Source organism: Octopus sinensis, linkage group LG15 (assembly GCF_006345805.1).
Source record: "Octopus sinensis linkage group LG15, ASM634580v1, whole genome shotgun sequence".
Taxonomy (NCBI): domain Eukaryota; kingdom Metazoa; phylum Mollusca; class Cephalopoda; order Octopoda; family Octopodidae; genus Octopus; species Octopus sinensis.
Genome location: NC_043011.1, coordinates 5,736,528 through 5,754,567, shown reverse-complemented (window position 1 = coordinate 5,754,567; position 18,040 = coordinate 5,736,528). Strand labels below are relative to the sequence as shown.

The 18,040-nt window shown below is 40.1% G+C and overlaps 1 protein-coding gene across 2 annotated transcripts in view; it reads left to right on the top strand.

Moving 5' to 3' along the window:
* The window catches only part of LOC115219631 (pleckstrin homology domain-containing family A member 2), an 87,435-nt gene that overhangs the window by 16,652 nt on the left and 52,743 nt on the right, over nucleotides 1-18,040 (top strand). For both annotated transcript variants that reach the window (XM_036509428.1, XM_029789781.2), the window contains exons 2-4: nucleotides 7,937-7,996; nucleotides 13,806-13,851; nucleotides 16,311-16,408. In XM_036509428.1, coding sequence (XP_036365321.1) covers nucleotides 7,937-7,996; nucleotides 13,806-13,851; nucleotides 16,311-16,408 — 204 coding nt within the window. The remainder of the gene's footprint in view (nucleotides 1-7,936; nucleotides 7,997-13,805; nucleotides 13,852-16,310; nucleotides 16,409-18,040) is intronic.

Genomic DNA, 18,040 nt, shown 5'->3' with positions numbered 1-18,040 from the left:
AAACCTGTTGTTTTTGTGCCAAAACTTGCAATCATTATTATCATTATTATTATTTTCCAGAAGTCCTTGGTTTGGTAATGCTATCAGGGAACATTACTGGTTTGGGATAAACTCTACAGGTATGGAAGTGGTGTCAGCTGGGCTTGTCCAAGATGTGTATGGATTGATGAAACTGTTCTATATGCTCTCGTCCAATGCCCAAACGATGCTGGCTTGTGGGTTTATGTCGAACACCTGCCGTCACATGTAGGATGGATTCAGCTGTCAACAGAGGATTGTCCCACCCCCTTCCTTTGGTCAGGAAGGGCAGGCAATGTTTATTTGTCTGGTAGCCTTACCAGAAGAGATTGTGTGGTGGACCAGGTTGAAGGGCTGAAGACAGATATTTTTCTCTTTGGTGAAGGCCACATTATTTTGAAAAGGAAAGTGAAAGTAGAAAGAGATGTGCGGGTGGGGGGGGCGCTTAGGGGGGATCCATGATGTTTTTTAGGTGTTGCTCAAAAGTTTTGAAAAAATAGCACTCTAGTGGGCAGGTTGGGCAACACCTAGTAGGTCCGGCAACTCCTATTCTCATAAGAGTTGACTCCCTTTTCCTTGATTGTTGCCTGAAAATCTTTGGTCCTGATTTTTTGGGTGTTGGCTCAGCTAGAAAGGGTGTTGCCCAGGCAACTAGGGAAACACCCCTGCATTCGCCACTGAGTACTCCTAGCAATTTTGTTAAAAGGTGAATGAATGTGGCAAGAATGGGCTTAGTAAACGGGGCCTACTCTAAGCATGTTGGCTTTGTGGTGAAACCAGAAAGAATTATTAAGAGTGATGGATTGGCAACATTGTTAGAGAAAGGGGACCAAATATCTTGTATTTAATTATGATTCTGTCTGTTCTTAGTTCAAAACCTGCTAGGGTCAACTCTGACTTTCATCTCACTGGGTTTGATAAAATAAGATACCATTCAAATATGATTAATAATACTTTCTAGTGGGAAAATATTCCATGGGCTAAATCGGTATATTTGAATATCTACTTCCTTTTCTGGCAATGTATTTGTCTACTCTCATAATAAAAAAATAAGCAATGACACTTAGTAACAGAGAGAGAGAGAGAGAGAGAGAGTAATGGGAGTGCTCCAGCATGGCCACAGCTGTTGATCTGGAACACTTAAAAGACAAGTGTAGCATCTACAGCCATAAGGTTATTTTGTTTTTATTAAACTATCTCCCAGTACATCTTTTACTGCATAAATTTATAAATCTCCATGACAATAGGCACAGGAGTGGCTGTGTGGTAAGTAGCTTGCTAACCAACCACATGGTTTCGGGTTCAGTCCCACTGCGTGGCATCTTGGGCAAGTGTCTTCTGCTATAGCCCTGGGCTGACCAATGCCTTGTGAGTGGATTTGGTAGACGGAAACTGAAAGAAGCCTGTCGTATATATGTATATATGTATGTGTGTGTGTATGTGTTTGTGTGTCTGTGTTTGTCCCCCTAGCATTGCTTGGCAACCGATGCTAGTGTGTTTATGTCCCCGTCACTTAGTGGCTCGGCAAAAGAGACCGATAGAATAAGTACTGGGCTTACAAAGAATAAGTCCCGGGGTCGATTTGCTCAACTAAAAGGCGGTGCTCCAGCATGGCCGCAGTCAAATGACTGAAACAAGTAAAAGAGTAAAAGAGAGTATTGTTTCGTTATGTTAAACATTTCAACTGTGTTTGAACACACAAATGCAAAATGACAGAGACCATCTCCCTCTTTCTTTCTCTCTCCCTCTTTCTATTTTTTGCACTGATTCCACTATTTCTTTGTCTCTCTCTGTCTCCCCCTTCTCTCTCGATATAACTTTCTCTGTTTGAGTTATTACCTCCCTTGGTGTAACACACAGACAAAACAGTCAGACTGCAGGAACAACATGAATAATATAGTAATTTTATTTATATTATTTCGTTTTTGGATTTGGGTTTGCAAGATTCTTTATATGAGTTTGTGTGCTGAAGCATATTCTGTTGTGTCTGGGGAGAGTCATTTTCTTTTTGTGCCTTATGTAACACACTCACCGGTAAAATTTCCACTTTTTTCTTATTTTTAAAATTTTTATTGTCCTAAAATTTTCGTTGCATCTTGCAACCTTTTCAATAGTTTTGACTCTTTATTCATATCATTAATCATTATATGTTCTAACAGTTTCATGCAAACTTTTACTGCATCACCAGATGCAACCTCTGTTCCTGAGGTGCATGTGTGCATTATTGTGTTTGTATATGTTGTAGCATCGCATAATGTGTTGTGTGGTTAATGCTGGAGCACCGCCTTTAGTCGAGCAAATCGACCCCGAGACTTATTCTTTGTAAGCCCAGTACTTATTCTATCGGTCTCTTTTACCGAACCACTAAGTGACGGGGACGTAAACACACCAGCATCGGTTGTCAAGCGATGTTAGGGGGACAAACACAGACACACAAACACACACACACATATACATATATACGACAGGCTTCTTTCAGTTTCCGTCTACCAAATCCACTCACAAGTCATTGGTCGGCCCGGGGCTATAGCAGAAGACACTTGCCCAAGATGCCACGCAGTGGGACTGAACCCGGAACCATGTGGTTGGTTAGCAAGCTACTTACCACACAGTCACTCCTGCGTATGTAATGTTTCAGTGTCAGGTGAGGGTTGTGTCATAGTATTGAGTGGTCATTGTGTAGAATGTGGTTTGTGTTATAGTTGTTAGTTTACTTTTATATTTGTTGAAAATAAATATCTTGGACCATACTGACCATAGTAGTGCTTAGAGTAAAGTACGTACAATGTTTTCATAGTAGTAGTTGTAGTTTTTGATTTTCTTTTCTGCAAGATGTTTGCATTTAAGGAATCGTCCACCACAGCTGACGTTTAATGACTTTCTAAACATTGGTGGCAGAACTGATGTAATCACAGTAATTAGATCACCTTGAATCCGGACCCAACTTGCCAATAGAATTAAACTTGGTCAATTAGCATCACCTCCTCCCTGCCTCACCCAACACCAGTGGATGTTCTTTTGGCTTAAATATTTCTTTTACTACAACTCGTGTATCAAATTCTTCACATTGTCTTCCACCATGTTTCTTTCCCCTCTACCTTCCATTTCACCTTTGCACAGCCCTACATCTTATTTACACTCACACACACACACACATTACTCCATCACGTTTTTTTCTAGGTTTTTCTTCCTCTCTTCCTTTACTAAAAGACACCCTTAACTCATTTAAAGTTATGCAGTCTTCCTTTAATAAGGGGTCAAGACACCCCTAACTTCTTATATTTTGCTCTTACCACTTACTGTTAAAACTGATGGAACAAGAAGACTAATCAAGACCGTTTATTCCATAAGGAACTTTTCTATTTATTGAACTGTGTAAGAAGTTATAAAGTAAGCAAGGACTATCTGATTACCTTCCTTAAATTTAGCATAGGCTGCAGAGTAAGAAGGGACCTGTTGATTCCCTCCTTAAATCCAGGGCTGGTTGCAAAGTATGAGGGACATTCTGTTATCTTACTGAATTCCGCTCTGGGTTAGTAAAAGATTTACTTCTGATACCCTCCTCAAATGTGGCAGATTTCCTTAATTCCTTGACCCCAGATTAACCCGATTGATCAGATCATTAATTAAAGGCCTTCTGGCCATAACCATCCCATGTATTTGTTTTATGCGGGGCATAACGACAACAAACTGACCTGTTAACAATATCCAGCTTCCAAGAGTTAAAGATAAATGCACTTTCCACCATCAGTGCTACCACCATCATCACCACTGTTATGACTGTTTCTCATACCATCACCATCAGTGTTGTCAACATCAGTCACTACCACCACATCACTACCTACTACCACCACTCCCCCCCCCCGCCGACTACTACATCACTGTTACTGCAACCACTAACACCACAACTACCACCACTATCCTTGCTGTCATCATCATTCACCATCACCACCACTAAGTTTACTACTACCAAACCACAATATCAACAACACCATTACCATACCACCTCCACTACATCACCAATACTGCTACCTACCCATCCACCCCACCACCACCACCACCACAGCCTATTTAGAATATTATCCATCTCTGTCACTATGACAACCATTCAGTGTTAATGACCTTATCAAAATAGTTTTATATTCAGAGTAGTTACATCATCATTATCACCAATATCATCATAATCATCACCACCACCACCACCACCACTATGACCACCATCATTGGTGCCTTCTCCAAAACCACTCCCAATTTCTACTACCACCACCACCACCACCACCATTACCACTACCACCACTTACATCATCATCATGACATCACCCTCCTACCACTACCATTATCATTGCCACCACCGCCACCACCACCACCACCACCACCGCAGCTACCACCATCGTCGTCATCATCATCATCACCAACAAGCTTGGAATGTTTCACAGTCAAGGGAGAATGCCAGTTATTTGATTATTTATTTTATGGTTTTTCTCCTGGTTGGGTGTGGTCATGGCTGGGTGAGTGGGTGGGTGACTGTCAGACAAGGAGTGTGTCCGAGCGGAATGGTTGTGTGTCTGTCTGTGTGTCTGCTAGTGTCTCTAAATATTTCAATGTTGCAGTGAGGAATTAGCAAGAGGCTTTAGCACTGGTGGCAGCGGTGATGGTGGTAGCAGTAGTAGTAGTTATTGTTGTTATTGTTATTCAACCCTAAGTCAGTCTTGATTCAATAGACCTATGATCAAAGACGTTCCAGCCGTGACCATTCCATCCTCATTCTTCAGACCCCTGATGGTCCTTGGGTACCTTTGGTGGAGTCCACTCTCTTGCAAGTCTTTGGACCAGATTCCTTTCTTCTCTCTGCCAATCAGAGGCCCTTGAGAAAGGTCATGGGCACTGCCCTTCCTCCTATCATTCAAAGAAGTCATGAGAAAGGTTATGGGGGTAGTTACCCTTCCTCCCCTGTGTCAAAAACTCCCACAAGGGTTCTGGGTTTTGACCTTCATCCTCTCACGAAGCCATTGAAGCTAATTAGAAATTATGGATAATGAAAAAATAATTTTAGTTATTGACGAACAGAGTAAATTTGCATTGCAACCATGTGGTTTAGGGTTCAGTCCCAGTGCAGGACATCTTGAGCAAGTGTCTTTTATTAAGTGCCTTGTGAATGAAACTGGTGGATGGAAACTGTGTGTTTGCTTGCCTATCACTCTCAGTGACTGTCTGCATTGAAACCAGTTGAAAAACTGGGGTTCTGTTCTATAATGTAGCAATTCAATAGAGTAGCAAGTGGGGAAGACAACTGTGGACATGTTTCTGTCTCATTACAACCTCATTAGGGAAATACAGATTTCTGTTTCTGCTGTCCACCATCACACCACAAATAATTTTTCCTAGAGAAATATGGACATGGTTAATATTATGTATTGTAGTGAGCTGGCAGAATCGTTTGCACGCCGGGCGAAATGCTTAGCAATATTTCGTCTTCTGTTACATTCTGAGTTCAAATTCCGCCAAGGACGCCTTTGCCTTTCATCCTTTTGGGGTCGATTAAATAAGTACCAGTTATACCCTGGGGTCAATATAATCAGCTTAATTCGTTTGTCTGTCCTTGTTTATCCTCTCTATGTTTAGCCCCTTGTGGGCAATAAAGAAATAAATATTAGTATTGGGGCTAAGTAACAACGACATTAATTAAAAACCAAAAATTGGCCAGTGCTGGTGCCACGTGAAAAGCACCCAGCTTATTCTGCAAAGTAGTTAGCATTAAGAAGGGCAACCATCTGTAAAAACCATGCCCAAACAGGCAGACTGGTGCTGGGTGCCGTCCTCTGGTTTGCCAGCTTTTGTCCACTCATCCAACCCATGCTGACATGGAATACGGACGTTAAATGATGATGATTGATGATCACCATTAATAACAACATTGTTAACATCACCAACACTATTAACAATACATCTATTTCTTTACTACCCACAAGGGGCTAAACACAGAGGGGACAAACAAGGACAGACAAACAGATCAAGTCGATTACATCAATCCCAGTGCGTAACTGGTTCTTATTTAATCGATCCCGAAAGGATGAAAGGCAAAGTCGACCTCGGCGGAATTTGAACTCGGAATGTAGTGGCAGACGAAATACTGCTGAGCATTTCGTCCGGCGTGCTAACGTCTCTGCCAGCTTGCCTATTAACAACACACCACCACCACCACCACCACCACTGTCGCCACCAAGGAAATTGGAACTAATGAGTGTGCTTAATATATGTTTGCTCTATTTGCTAGAAATAGCAATTAAATATGCCTTGCATAAAACCTATTGTGGGGAAAAAGGAAGGACACATTAGGTAAGTCGGTCTCAGATACATTGTCAGAATAAAAGGCAGATTGATCAGGGCTGGAATGGTTTTGTTCATAGGTCTGCTCAATTAGGACTGGCCTAGGGCTAAACGTTTTAATACAGCTATACACAATGCAGACAGTAATAAAAACGAAACTATTGGAATAAGAATAATAATGATAATAACAAGAATGGTTTCAAATTTTGGCACAAGGCCAGCAATTTTGGGGGAAGGGGGAAGTTGATGGTATTGACCTCAGTGCTCAACTGGTAGTTATTTTATCGACCCCGAAAAGATGAAAGGCAAAATTAACCTTAGCGGAATTTGAACTCAGAATGTCAATGATGACGGTGTAGTAAACCTCATGCGCTTTACAATTACTTTGTGTGCCCATTTGACCCATGAATGGTTAAGAAGGAAAATGAAAAACATGAGATAAAAATGGTGAAGATAGTGCCAATTATTGTTGGGTCCTTGGGGACAGTATCAAAAGGCATCAAATGGAATAGAAAGGAAATCAGAACTAAGAAGGGCCCAGTCGAACTGTTGCAAAAGGTTTGCCTCTTTGGCATGGTCAGAATCATCTGGAAAGTATTAAATAGTTGAAGGGAACAAACTACAGTTCCATAGGCCGCAGGTAACAAGCCTGCAACTCATACAAGACTCCAGGCATTCCAGCAAAACAAGAATTTAAAGAATCATAATGGTTTTAGATTTTGGCACTAGATCTATGATTTTAGGGGGAGGTGGTTAGTCAATTGCATTAATCCCTGGGGCTCAACTGGTACTTAGTATATTGACCCCTAAAGAATGAAAGGCAAAGTTAACCTCAGTAGAATTTGAACCCAGACGGCAATGCTTGTTTACAGCTATCACATATCAAGACAAGGTGGGGACAGACAGACAGACAAACAGACAGACAGACACACACACACAAAACTGAAGACTGGAGTTGCTGGTACTCTCCTCCATTCTTCACTTGTCATTTATCCTCTGCGACTGAAGAGAACTTTCTGGACTTCCTGCTTGTGTAAAATTAATATTTCTGCTGTAGAAATTGTCCTTCCTCTATATTCTGATCGCCAGTGATTGCAGGAATGCTGCCTTAGGTAACTGCCAGAATTCAAAGGTCTCCCCTCACCCCCACCGAACTTTGGGGGAAGGGGTAAGTTGATGGTATTGACCTCAGTGCTCAACTGGTAGTTATTTTATCGACCCCGAAAAGATGAAAGGCAAAATTAACCTTAGTGGAATTTGAACTCAGAATGTCAATGATGACGGTGTAGTAAACCTCATGCGCTTTACAATTACTTTGTGTGCCCATTTGACCCATGAATGGTTAAGAAGGAAAATGTATATCCTCATCATTTATCATCATGCTATCCCTCTTATGTGGTCTGCTAATTACAATAAGGAAACAACAATTAACATTGAATACTTACGGCACAATTGTAAAAATAGAAAGAAAAAAAAGAGTTATTTTTCACAAAGACATTTTTGTTTCCATTCCTACAATATGATGTTAATATTATATTTGTTGTCTTCTCTATATCGTTTCTATATGAGTCTGTCATTATTATTATTGCAGAATTTAAACAGTCAATCCCACAATCCAGTATGGGAGATTGAACTTCAAAAGGTCTCCAAGGTATGTGTATGTCTTTCTTCAGAACTCCCAGTTGTGTGTTCGTTTATATATATACTCTTTTTTTTTTTTTTTTTTTTTACTTGTATCAGTCAGTTGACTGCGGCCATGCTGGAGCACCGCCTTTAGTCGAGCAACTCGACCCCGGGACTTATTCTTTGTAAGCCCAGTACTCATTCTATCGGTCTCTTTTGCCGAACCGCTAAGTGATGGGGACATAAACACACCAGCATCGGTTGTCAAGCAATGCTAGGGGGACAAACACACACACACAAACACACACATACATATATACGACAGGCTTCTTTCAGTTTCCGTCTACCAAATCCACTCACAAGGCTTTGGTCGGCCCGAGGCTATAGTTAAAGACACTTGCCCAAGGTGCCACGCACCCGGAACTATGTGGTTGATAGGCAAGCTACTTACCACACAGCCACTCCTGCGCCTATATATATATAAGATAGTGAGATAGAATGTCTTTGACAGATTCCTGCAAAATAGTGAGGTTGATGTGGTGTGTGATCAGTTTCTCTAAAGTTGAAGTTAATCTCTCTATATATATAAAGCTGAAGTTGTCAGTGTATGGCAGGTTTGGTAGCCTTCAACTAACACTATCTCCTCCGAGACCCTGCAGCGCAAGTTGACCAAAATTAAGAGTATGATAGAAGAAGGCTTGCTCTTCCTTCCGTAGAATAAAAAATTCAAATTGGACCATGTTAACACCAAAAATTATTTACATCAAAAAGGTGCTTTTTTTTCTATGAAAATCCCTATTTTTTACGATTTTTTTTGCTGCTATGTCGTCATTTTACGGTGTATTTCAACCAGAAAAATGTTCACTTAAAAAGAATAACAAGCTACATAATGCAAAATTTTTACTTTTCAAAAATTCCAATTCTAAAGGGTCGAAACAAACCCGAGCAACGCCGGGCGATACTGCTAGTTGTGTATAAAATTGAGAATATTAAATAAAACAACGTTGCAATCACAAGGCTCAGTTCCTTTGTACAATGTCTTGAGCTCAAGCCCCAGACAAACCAATGTCCTGTGAGTAAATTCAGTTGACAGAAACTGTGAGGAAACCTGTCATACATATGTGTGTTCTATTTGTCCTCCTCCACCACTAGACAACTGGTGTTGGTTTGTTTGCATTCCTGTAACTTAGTGGTTCAGCAAAAGACACTTGTAGAATATGTACAAGACTTTAAAAAATAAATACAGGTGTTGATTTGTTTGATGAAACCTTTGAAGGCAGTGCTCCAGCATGGCTGCAGTCGAATGACTGAAACAACTAGAAGAAAGATAAAAGATAAACTTATCTCAAACATTTTGATGTTGATACCAGCTTTGGTTATTCAGCGCCTTCACCATTATTTTTGGTTCGAGACATTTACAGCCTATGGAATCTAAATTGTCCAACCTATGTATGTTGAACAGTTGCTGTGTGTCTGTTGGCCAAGTTCCACAACCGTAAACTAATAAAGATGGCACCAGAGCATCATCATCATCATCATCATCATCATTGCCACCACCAGATGACATCATCGATGCCATGTAATAACTTTGGTAGTTTTGTGCTGGACACTGCAACAGCTTCTCTTGACTCATATGCCATTATGGAATAATTCATCAAAAAACTGGCCATTAGCCATACATATATTATACAGTATGTGTGTGTGTATATATATATAGAGAGAGATTTATGTATGTATATTTATGTATAATTGTGTGTGTGTATATATGTGTATATATATATATCTTTTACTCTCTTTTGCTTGTTTCAGTCATTTGACTGCGGCCATGCTGGAGCACCGCCTTTAATCGAGCAACTCGACCCCGGGATTTATTCTTTTGTAAGCCCGGTACTTATTCTATCGGCCTCTTTTGCCGAAGCGCTAAGTAACGGGGACATAAACACACCAGCATCGGTTGTCAAGCAATGCTAGGGGGACAAACACAGACACACAAACACACACACGCATATATATATATATATATATATATCTATATAAAAAACTGAAATGAGTTTTTACCGCTTGGATCGCTTTCAATGCCACTACATCCCGTCCGATTTGCTCCAAAATTTACAGGGACATGTAGAATGAGGTGACGATGCTCGTGGGCTACCTTAGAAATCCCTAGCTTAAAAGGTGTGGTTGCTAGGGGCCATCTTCCTCACTCACGCTATTTCCTTCAGTACCCTCTCACTCCTCTTCATATGACTCTTCAAGTCCACTCCAGTTATTTAATGTAAAGTCTTCCTCAAATCACTCTCTCGCTATTTCCTCTCTTCCAAGAACATTTTCACTCACTCTATCTCTTAGCTTCCCATACATTTTACTCATGTATCTATCTGCGTTCATAGACAGAAACAAATATTCCATCGCCATCGCATTCTATTGTCTACCTGTCAACACACACACACACATATATCTAATATTATATTTTTATTTTTATGTTTTTGTTTTTTTACTGTTTCATTTCCCTATTAGTGGTTTTATCTCTAATTTAATTTCTACAGCGTGCACACACACACACACACACCTATATGTGGCCCCAGTAGACCCGAATGAAATTAGGTTCTCTTCATCAAAATGTGAAAAGGGGTCTAGAATTATCATCGCCACAACTTATGTATATGTCTTCCTCACTCACTCACTCTTTTTCCTAATGATAATTATCATTGCCACCACCACCACCACCACCAACACACAATCATGACAATTTTTCTCTTAAAACAAATCATGTTTACATTGCAAAATATTTCATTTTCCCGTCCTCTCTTTCATATATCATCTTTTCTTTCTCGAGCTCTCTCTTTTTTCACCGTCTCTATTTATTCTACAACGAGTCTATCAATGACAGCCGCAAAAGTTTCAATATTCCTACTTCACCTCTTTCAGAAACGCAACAGATATTATTTTTTTTGCCGGGGTTAAAGCCCACTACATCCCATCGGATTCACTCCAAAATTTACACCTTTTCTTTCTACCTCTAACTCCCCTTCAATTTCTCTTTATCTCCATTCATAAAGATAATTATCATCGCCACCACCACCACCAACACACAATCTGGACAATCTTTCTCTTAAAACAAATCATGTTTACATTGCAACGACGTCTGCCACCTCCGCCGTCTCTATTTATTCTGCAAATGACCAGAACTCGGGAAACTTGGTTGAGTGTTCTATGGTCTATGACCAGAACTTGGGAAACTTGCTTGACTGTTCTATGGTCTATGACCAGAACTCGGGAAACTTGGTTGAGTGTTCTATGGTCTATGACCAGAACTTGGGAAACTTGCTTGACTGTTCTATGGTCTATGACCAGAACTCGGGAAACTTGGTTGAGTGTTCTATGGTCTATGACCAGAACTTGGGAAACTTGGTTGAGTCCTCATCTTATAAAATGTGGCCCCAGTAGACCCAAATGAAATCGGGTTATATTAACCAAAATGTGAAAAGGGGTCTAAATGGGGCTGGAAGGGGATTAAAATTTAAAGGAGCGGGTGTTTAGCAATTCTCTGTTACATCAAGCTAAAAAATTTGCGCCAGCCTTTTAATCGTCAATGTGTTGCCGTCCATGATGAAGAAGTTTTGAATGCTTGCCATTGTGAGTCTACTGTCGTGAGAAAGAATCAATTCAAAACTTGGTTTTTAGGGATTTTCTTTTACATCAAGTTCAAAATTTTACGCCAGCCGTTGAACTGTCAATACGTTGCTGTCCGTCGTTAAGAAATGCCAGCCATGGTGACTCTACTATCCTCAAATTCTATCCCTTCAAACTTTGGTTTCCAATATTTTATTATTTTTATTCAGCTCGCAAGTTCGTCTGTCCCTTTTAAATGTTAGTGTTTTGCTGTCTGCCTTGCTCTCAACTTCAACCTGTAGCAGTGGGTCTCAAACCTCCTTTCTATGTTCCTAGTCATCTCTGAGGCTAATTTTATTTTTCTTCACCTAAAACAGTCGTTCTCAGCCATTTTTTTTTTACCTATGGAACCTTTAGAATAATTTTTTTCCTCTTGTGGACCCCCATAGCCACTTAATGTTTAAAAATTAGTTTTGCTGACACTTGTTTCAAAATTCCTATTTCGGTTTTCATCCATTCGCTTGTGTAGGTTTGCAATGACACTCCTTAAGGCAACCTGCTTCAAGCACCAGAGTCCTGTTGAATTATATAAAGTGTTAGGGAAAGAAACCTAATTGGTTTGTGCAATAGATACAACTAAAAGGAAAAAATTTTCATGAACCCTTAAAATACTATTGCAGATCCCTAATTTAGTATTTTTCTTGTTTGCTCCCCACCTCCCAAATCTTACATGGACCTCCAGGGGTCACATGGACTTTGGTTAAGAACCATTAGCCTAAAAGATAAAATCTCACCCTAGTCAAATCAAAATTCAGGGGCCAATTTGGGTTGGGTTGGGAGATTATTTCATCACCCTATTCCAAGAATATTATTTCAGTAATGTGTATTTAAACTTCTCTGGAATCCTGAAAAAACCTAGGAGATTTAAGTAGAGTCCACCTTAGCAGGACTTGAACTCAAAGTGTTTAGGCCCAAAACTAAACACAGTTAAATTCTTCAAACAAATGTAATATTATCTTAACACATAAGGTGGCAAATTGGCAGATTTGTTAGCATGCTGGGCAAAATGCTTGGTGGTATTATGTTCCTTTTTTACATTCTGAGTTCAAATCCTGCCAAGGTCAGCTTTGCCTTTCATCCTTTTCCATGTCAGTAAAACAGAATATCAGTCCTTCACCAGGATTGGTTCTTATCCTTGCCTCACTCATTCTTTCTGTCTGTCTTTCTATCTTCTGCAAGAAATTGGGTTGAGGGATGGGCCCTGCCGACCAAATCTAAAAATGTTGAAAACCTGCCATTTCCCACAATGGTGTCCATTTGACTCTCTCAAGGAGTTCAAGGCCCAAGGCAAAGCAATATTATCTTAGACATCCCTGACAATCTCAACCATCAGAATATATATAACCTTTTAGAGATGATACCTATAAATTCTCAAAGAAATCAACCCTTTCTCCTCTCTCTACCATGCAAATCAGATAATTCATTTTATAATATTTAAACTACGAAAGGTGGCAAGCTGGCAGAATCGTTAGCAAAGCTGCGCAAAATGCTTAGCAGTATTTCATCTATCTTGATGTTCTGAGTTCAAATTCCACTGAGGTCAACTTTGTCTTTCGTTGTTTCAGGGTCGATAAATTAAGTACCAGTTGCGTACTGTAGTCAATCTAATCGACTGCCCCCCACTCCCCCAAAATTTCAGGCCTTGTGCTAAGAGTAGAAAAGGATATATAAACTATGAATAAATAGGCACAGGCATGGCTGTATAGTAAGAAGTTTCCTTTTCAACCACAGGGTTCTGAGTTCAGTCCCACTGTGTGGTGCCTTGAGCAAATGTCTTCTACTATAGTGCCAGGCTAATCAAAGCCTTGTGAATGGATTTGGTAGACAAAAACTGAAAGAAATCCATTGTATGTGTGTGTGTGTGTCCGTGTCCCACCACTGTTAGAAAACCAGTGTTGGTATGTTTACATCCCTGTAACTTAGCAGTTCACAAAAAGAGACCAATAAGTACCAGCTTAGGTTGTTTCGTTTGACTAAAATTCTTCAAGGCAATGCTCCAGCATGGCCACAGCCTAATGGCTACCATTTTTCTTTCTCTCTTTTCTTGCTAATTACTATAATATACATTTAATAACTAATTCAGTTGAAACAAAAGAAAAACAAATTGAATAATCATTTATCATCTCGTCAATGTAATTATATTCCATTCGTTTAATTTTCTCCAGGTCAGTGATGCTCGTAAACTCCGACCCAAGGTTGACTTCTGCTTTGGTATGTTACCTTTTGTACTCGTCTCTTTTCTTCAACAATTTAGTTAAAATATCTAACTTAATGTGTGCATAATTACTACACCACTGCCAATTAAACTAATTAGGGTGCGGTTAATTTTATGCATATTCATTACTTTGAAAATGGAAAGTTTATGGAATTCAGAAATTGTAGAATTATTTCATTCTTAAATTTATTTTATCAAAAAGGAATCAACAGTTTAATTCTTAACATTCTTTTAGATTTTTTCTTTAATTTAAAAAAAAGTTTTTTTCTTCTTTTCCCGATCAATTCTGTTTTCAGTTCTAACCTGGAAGCATGAGGTAGTTTTATTTAAAACTGGGGCAATAATTTTTTTTTTTCGTAGTTGACTGCTTCTCTTATTTCTAATCACTTAATCTTGTGGCAGAAGTGAAACCAGTTTGCCAGCCAAATAGACTGAGGCAATGTTCAAAGTGTGCACTTGTGACCATGTCTTCTGGGATTCAGTACTTAAACCTGGCAGCTGTTGTTGGGCAGTGAAAGTGTATGGCTTAATGGTTAGGCTGTTCAGTTTGCGATTGTAAGGTTCTGAGTTCGAATCCTGATGGTGCATTGTGTCCTGGAGGAAGACCCCTTATTTCACTTTGCTCCAGTCCACTCAGCTGGCCAAAATGAATTGTACCTGCACTTCAAATTGTCAGCCTCGTCACATTCTGTGGCACACTGAGTCTCCCTCAGAACTATGTTAAGGGTACATGTGTCTGTGGAGTGCTCAGCCATTTGCATGTTAATTTCATGGGTTGATCAGATTAACTGGAACCCTTATTACCATAATCGACAGAGTGCCACTTGTTGTTGGAAGAGACACTGCAATTATACTGTCTGGGATTGTTATTTTATTTATTGACCCCTGAGAGGATGAAAATCAAAGTTGGCCCTGGTGTGATTTGAACTCATTTGCACAGTGGATTGGTAGAATCAATAGAACATTAAAAAGTAAGAAAAAAGAAGAAGAAAAAAACGTTGCTGTATTTATTCCGGTTCTTTACATTCCGAGTTCAAATCTGGCTGAGATCAACTTTTCCTTTCTCTTCCAAAGGTTGATAGAATAAAGTTTTAGCCAATTATTAAGGGTCAGTGGTATTGACTAACCCAGCTCCTGGAAAAATGCTGCTCTTGTACCTAAATTAGAAACCACTTTTAAAGGTCGTTAGCTGACAGAATTGTTAAAGCATTACAAAAAATGGTTTCCAGTATTTATTCCAACTCTTTAGTTTCTGAGTTCAAACCCTGCCAATGTCAACTTTGCTTTCATTCCTTCAGGGTCGATAAAATAAAGCACCTGTTAAGGACTGGGGTTGATGTTATCAGATTTGCTGGTCTTGTGCCTAAACCAGAAACCATTATTATTATTGTTATTGCTGCTGGTGACATAAAAATGTCACCCATTCCATGTTGTAAAGTGGTTGGCATTAAGAAGGGCATCAAGCCATAGAAGCCATGCCAAAGCAGACACCAGAGCACAATTTAGTCCTTGGACCCATCAGATCTTGTGAAACCATCCAGCCCATGCCAGCATGGAACATGGTTATTAAATTTATTATTATTATTATTATTATTATTGAGTGAGAGAGCAGCACAAACCATCAAAGTGACACTGGGGTACAAATATATGAAGCCCAATATACCCATCATGACTACCTGTCTGATAAGGGTACATCAGGCACATGCATCACTGCCATTTGTGCACAACCTGGTGACCTACCTCATATCAAAATAAACAGTGCATGACCTTGCAGGTAGGGACCCAGCTTGAAGTTTATTAAGGTCAAGTAGCCCATCTTACTCTAAAGGTCCCTGAATAAGGGTTGTTTAAGGATGTTGAACAAAACACCCATGTTTTGGTACTGCATCAGGACATTTATTATTATCTTTATTATTAGTTAAGGTGGTGTGCTGGCAGAATTGATACTGCGCTGGACGAAATGCTTTGTGGTATTTCACCTGTCACTCCATTATGAGTTCAAATTCTGCTGAGGTCAAACTTTGCCTTTCATCCTTTTGGGGGTCAATAAAATAAGTACCAGTTGAACACAAAGGAGGGGGGGGGGTCAATGTAATCAACTCATCCCCTCCCCACCAAAATTGCTGCCCTTGTGGCAGAATTTGAAACCATTCATCATCATCGTTTAGCGTCTGTTTTCTATGCTAGCATGGGTTGGATGGTTCAACGGGGGTCTGGGAAGCCAGGTGGCTGTACCAGGCTCCAGTCTGATCTGGCAATGTTTCTATGGCTGGATGCCCTTCTTAACGCCAACCACTCCATGAGTGTAGTGGATGCTTTTACGTGCCAGACGAGGCTGGCAAACGGCCATGATCGGATGGTGCTTTTTATGTACCATTGGCACGGGGACCAGGCGAGGCTGGCAATGGCCACAATCGGATGTATTATTATTATTATTATTATTATTATCTTTCAGTGGTCAACTTTGCTGGTCAGCGTTATTTTCTACAAGCGGAGGACCAGACAGACATGAACAAGTGGATTGATGTCCTCAACAATGCTAGTAAAATTATTGTAAGTATCTATAGTGTTTTTGTTTTTTTGTTTTTCTGTAGAGGAAGTAGGGTGGGGATGGGTGGGAAACGGATGGAGTGATGGAAGGATTAGGACTCCCAGGTCGGGTCCTTTTGTTGATTCACCTCTGTTTCTGAATAAAAGATGGGATGGTCATGGCTAGAACACCATTGATCATTGCTTTGGTGGATCAGGTTTGACATGAGATTAAACAACAATGAAGGACACATTAGATGATGTAGTCATAGATATACTATGCCTAAATAGAAGATGTGGTGGTCATGGTTGGCGCATTTTTGATTATGAGTTTGCTGAATCAGGAACTGACCTGGGGCTAAACAATAACTAACCCTAACAATAAATAATGCAGTCCTATCTTTTTCCTTCTTTTTTTCTTTTTACTTGTTTCAGTCATTTGACTGCGGCCATGCTGGAGCACCGCCTTTAATCGAGCAACTCGACCCCGGGACTTATTCTTTGTAAGCCCAGTACTTATTCTATCGGTCTCTTTTGCCGAACCACTAAGTTAAGGGGACATAAACACACCAGCATCGGTTGTCAAGCAATGTTAGGGGGACAAACACAGACATACAAACATACACGCACATACATATATATATATATATGTACGACGGGTTTCTTTCAGTTTCCGTCTACCAAATCCACTCACAAGGCTTTGGTTGGCCCGAAGCTATAGTAGAAGACACTTGCCCAAGGTGCCACGCAGTGGGACTGAACCCAGAACCATGTGGTTGGTAAACAAACTACTTACCACACAGCCACTCCTGTGCCTATATAAGCTATGTTTGAATAAAAGGTGGGATGGTCACTGTTAGAACCCCTTTGATCACTGAATCTAAGTAAAAGACAGGATGGCCACAGCTGGAACATCTCTGATGGATCAGGAGCTTATGTGAAACTAAACAAAAAGGAAACCAAATTTATACTGATTTATTATTTTGCTCTCTGATATTTGAAACCAATTCCTCTTGGAATAAAAATAAAGGATTTCGAAGCTGTTTATTTAGTGCTAACTAAAATAACCTTTTCCCCCTCAAAAAACGGTTATGTCCCCCACCCCCCAGTATGTATATTGACACATCCACCCCGCAACATATCTTGTTTCTTTTATTTGTTTCAGTCATTAGACTGTGGCCATGCTGGGGTACCACCTCGGAGGATTTTAAGTTAGATGAATTGACCCTAGTACTTCTTTTTTTGAAGCCTGGTCCTTATTCCGTCAGCCTCTTTTGTGGAATCATAAAGTTACAGGGATGTAAACAAACCAACACTGGTTGTCAAGCAGTGGTGACACACACACACACACACACACACAACAGACTTCTTTCAGTTTCCATCTACCAAATCCACTCACAAGACTTTGGTCAGCCCAAGGATATAGTAGAAGTCACTTGCCCAAGGTACCACGCAGTGGGACTGAACCCGGAACCATGTGGTTGGAAAGCAAACTCCTTGCTACTTAGCCACTTCTACCCCCTGTATGCGAATTGTGTCTGCTCCTTCCCCTCAGTAGGTGAAATTTATTCCCTAAAGAAACAAACACTGACTCAGAATTAAAGGTTACCAAAGTACACACAAAATGTCTGACTTTGTTGTTCAGCCCCTCTAATC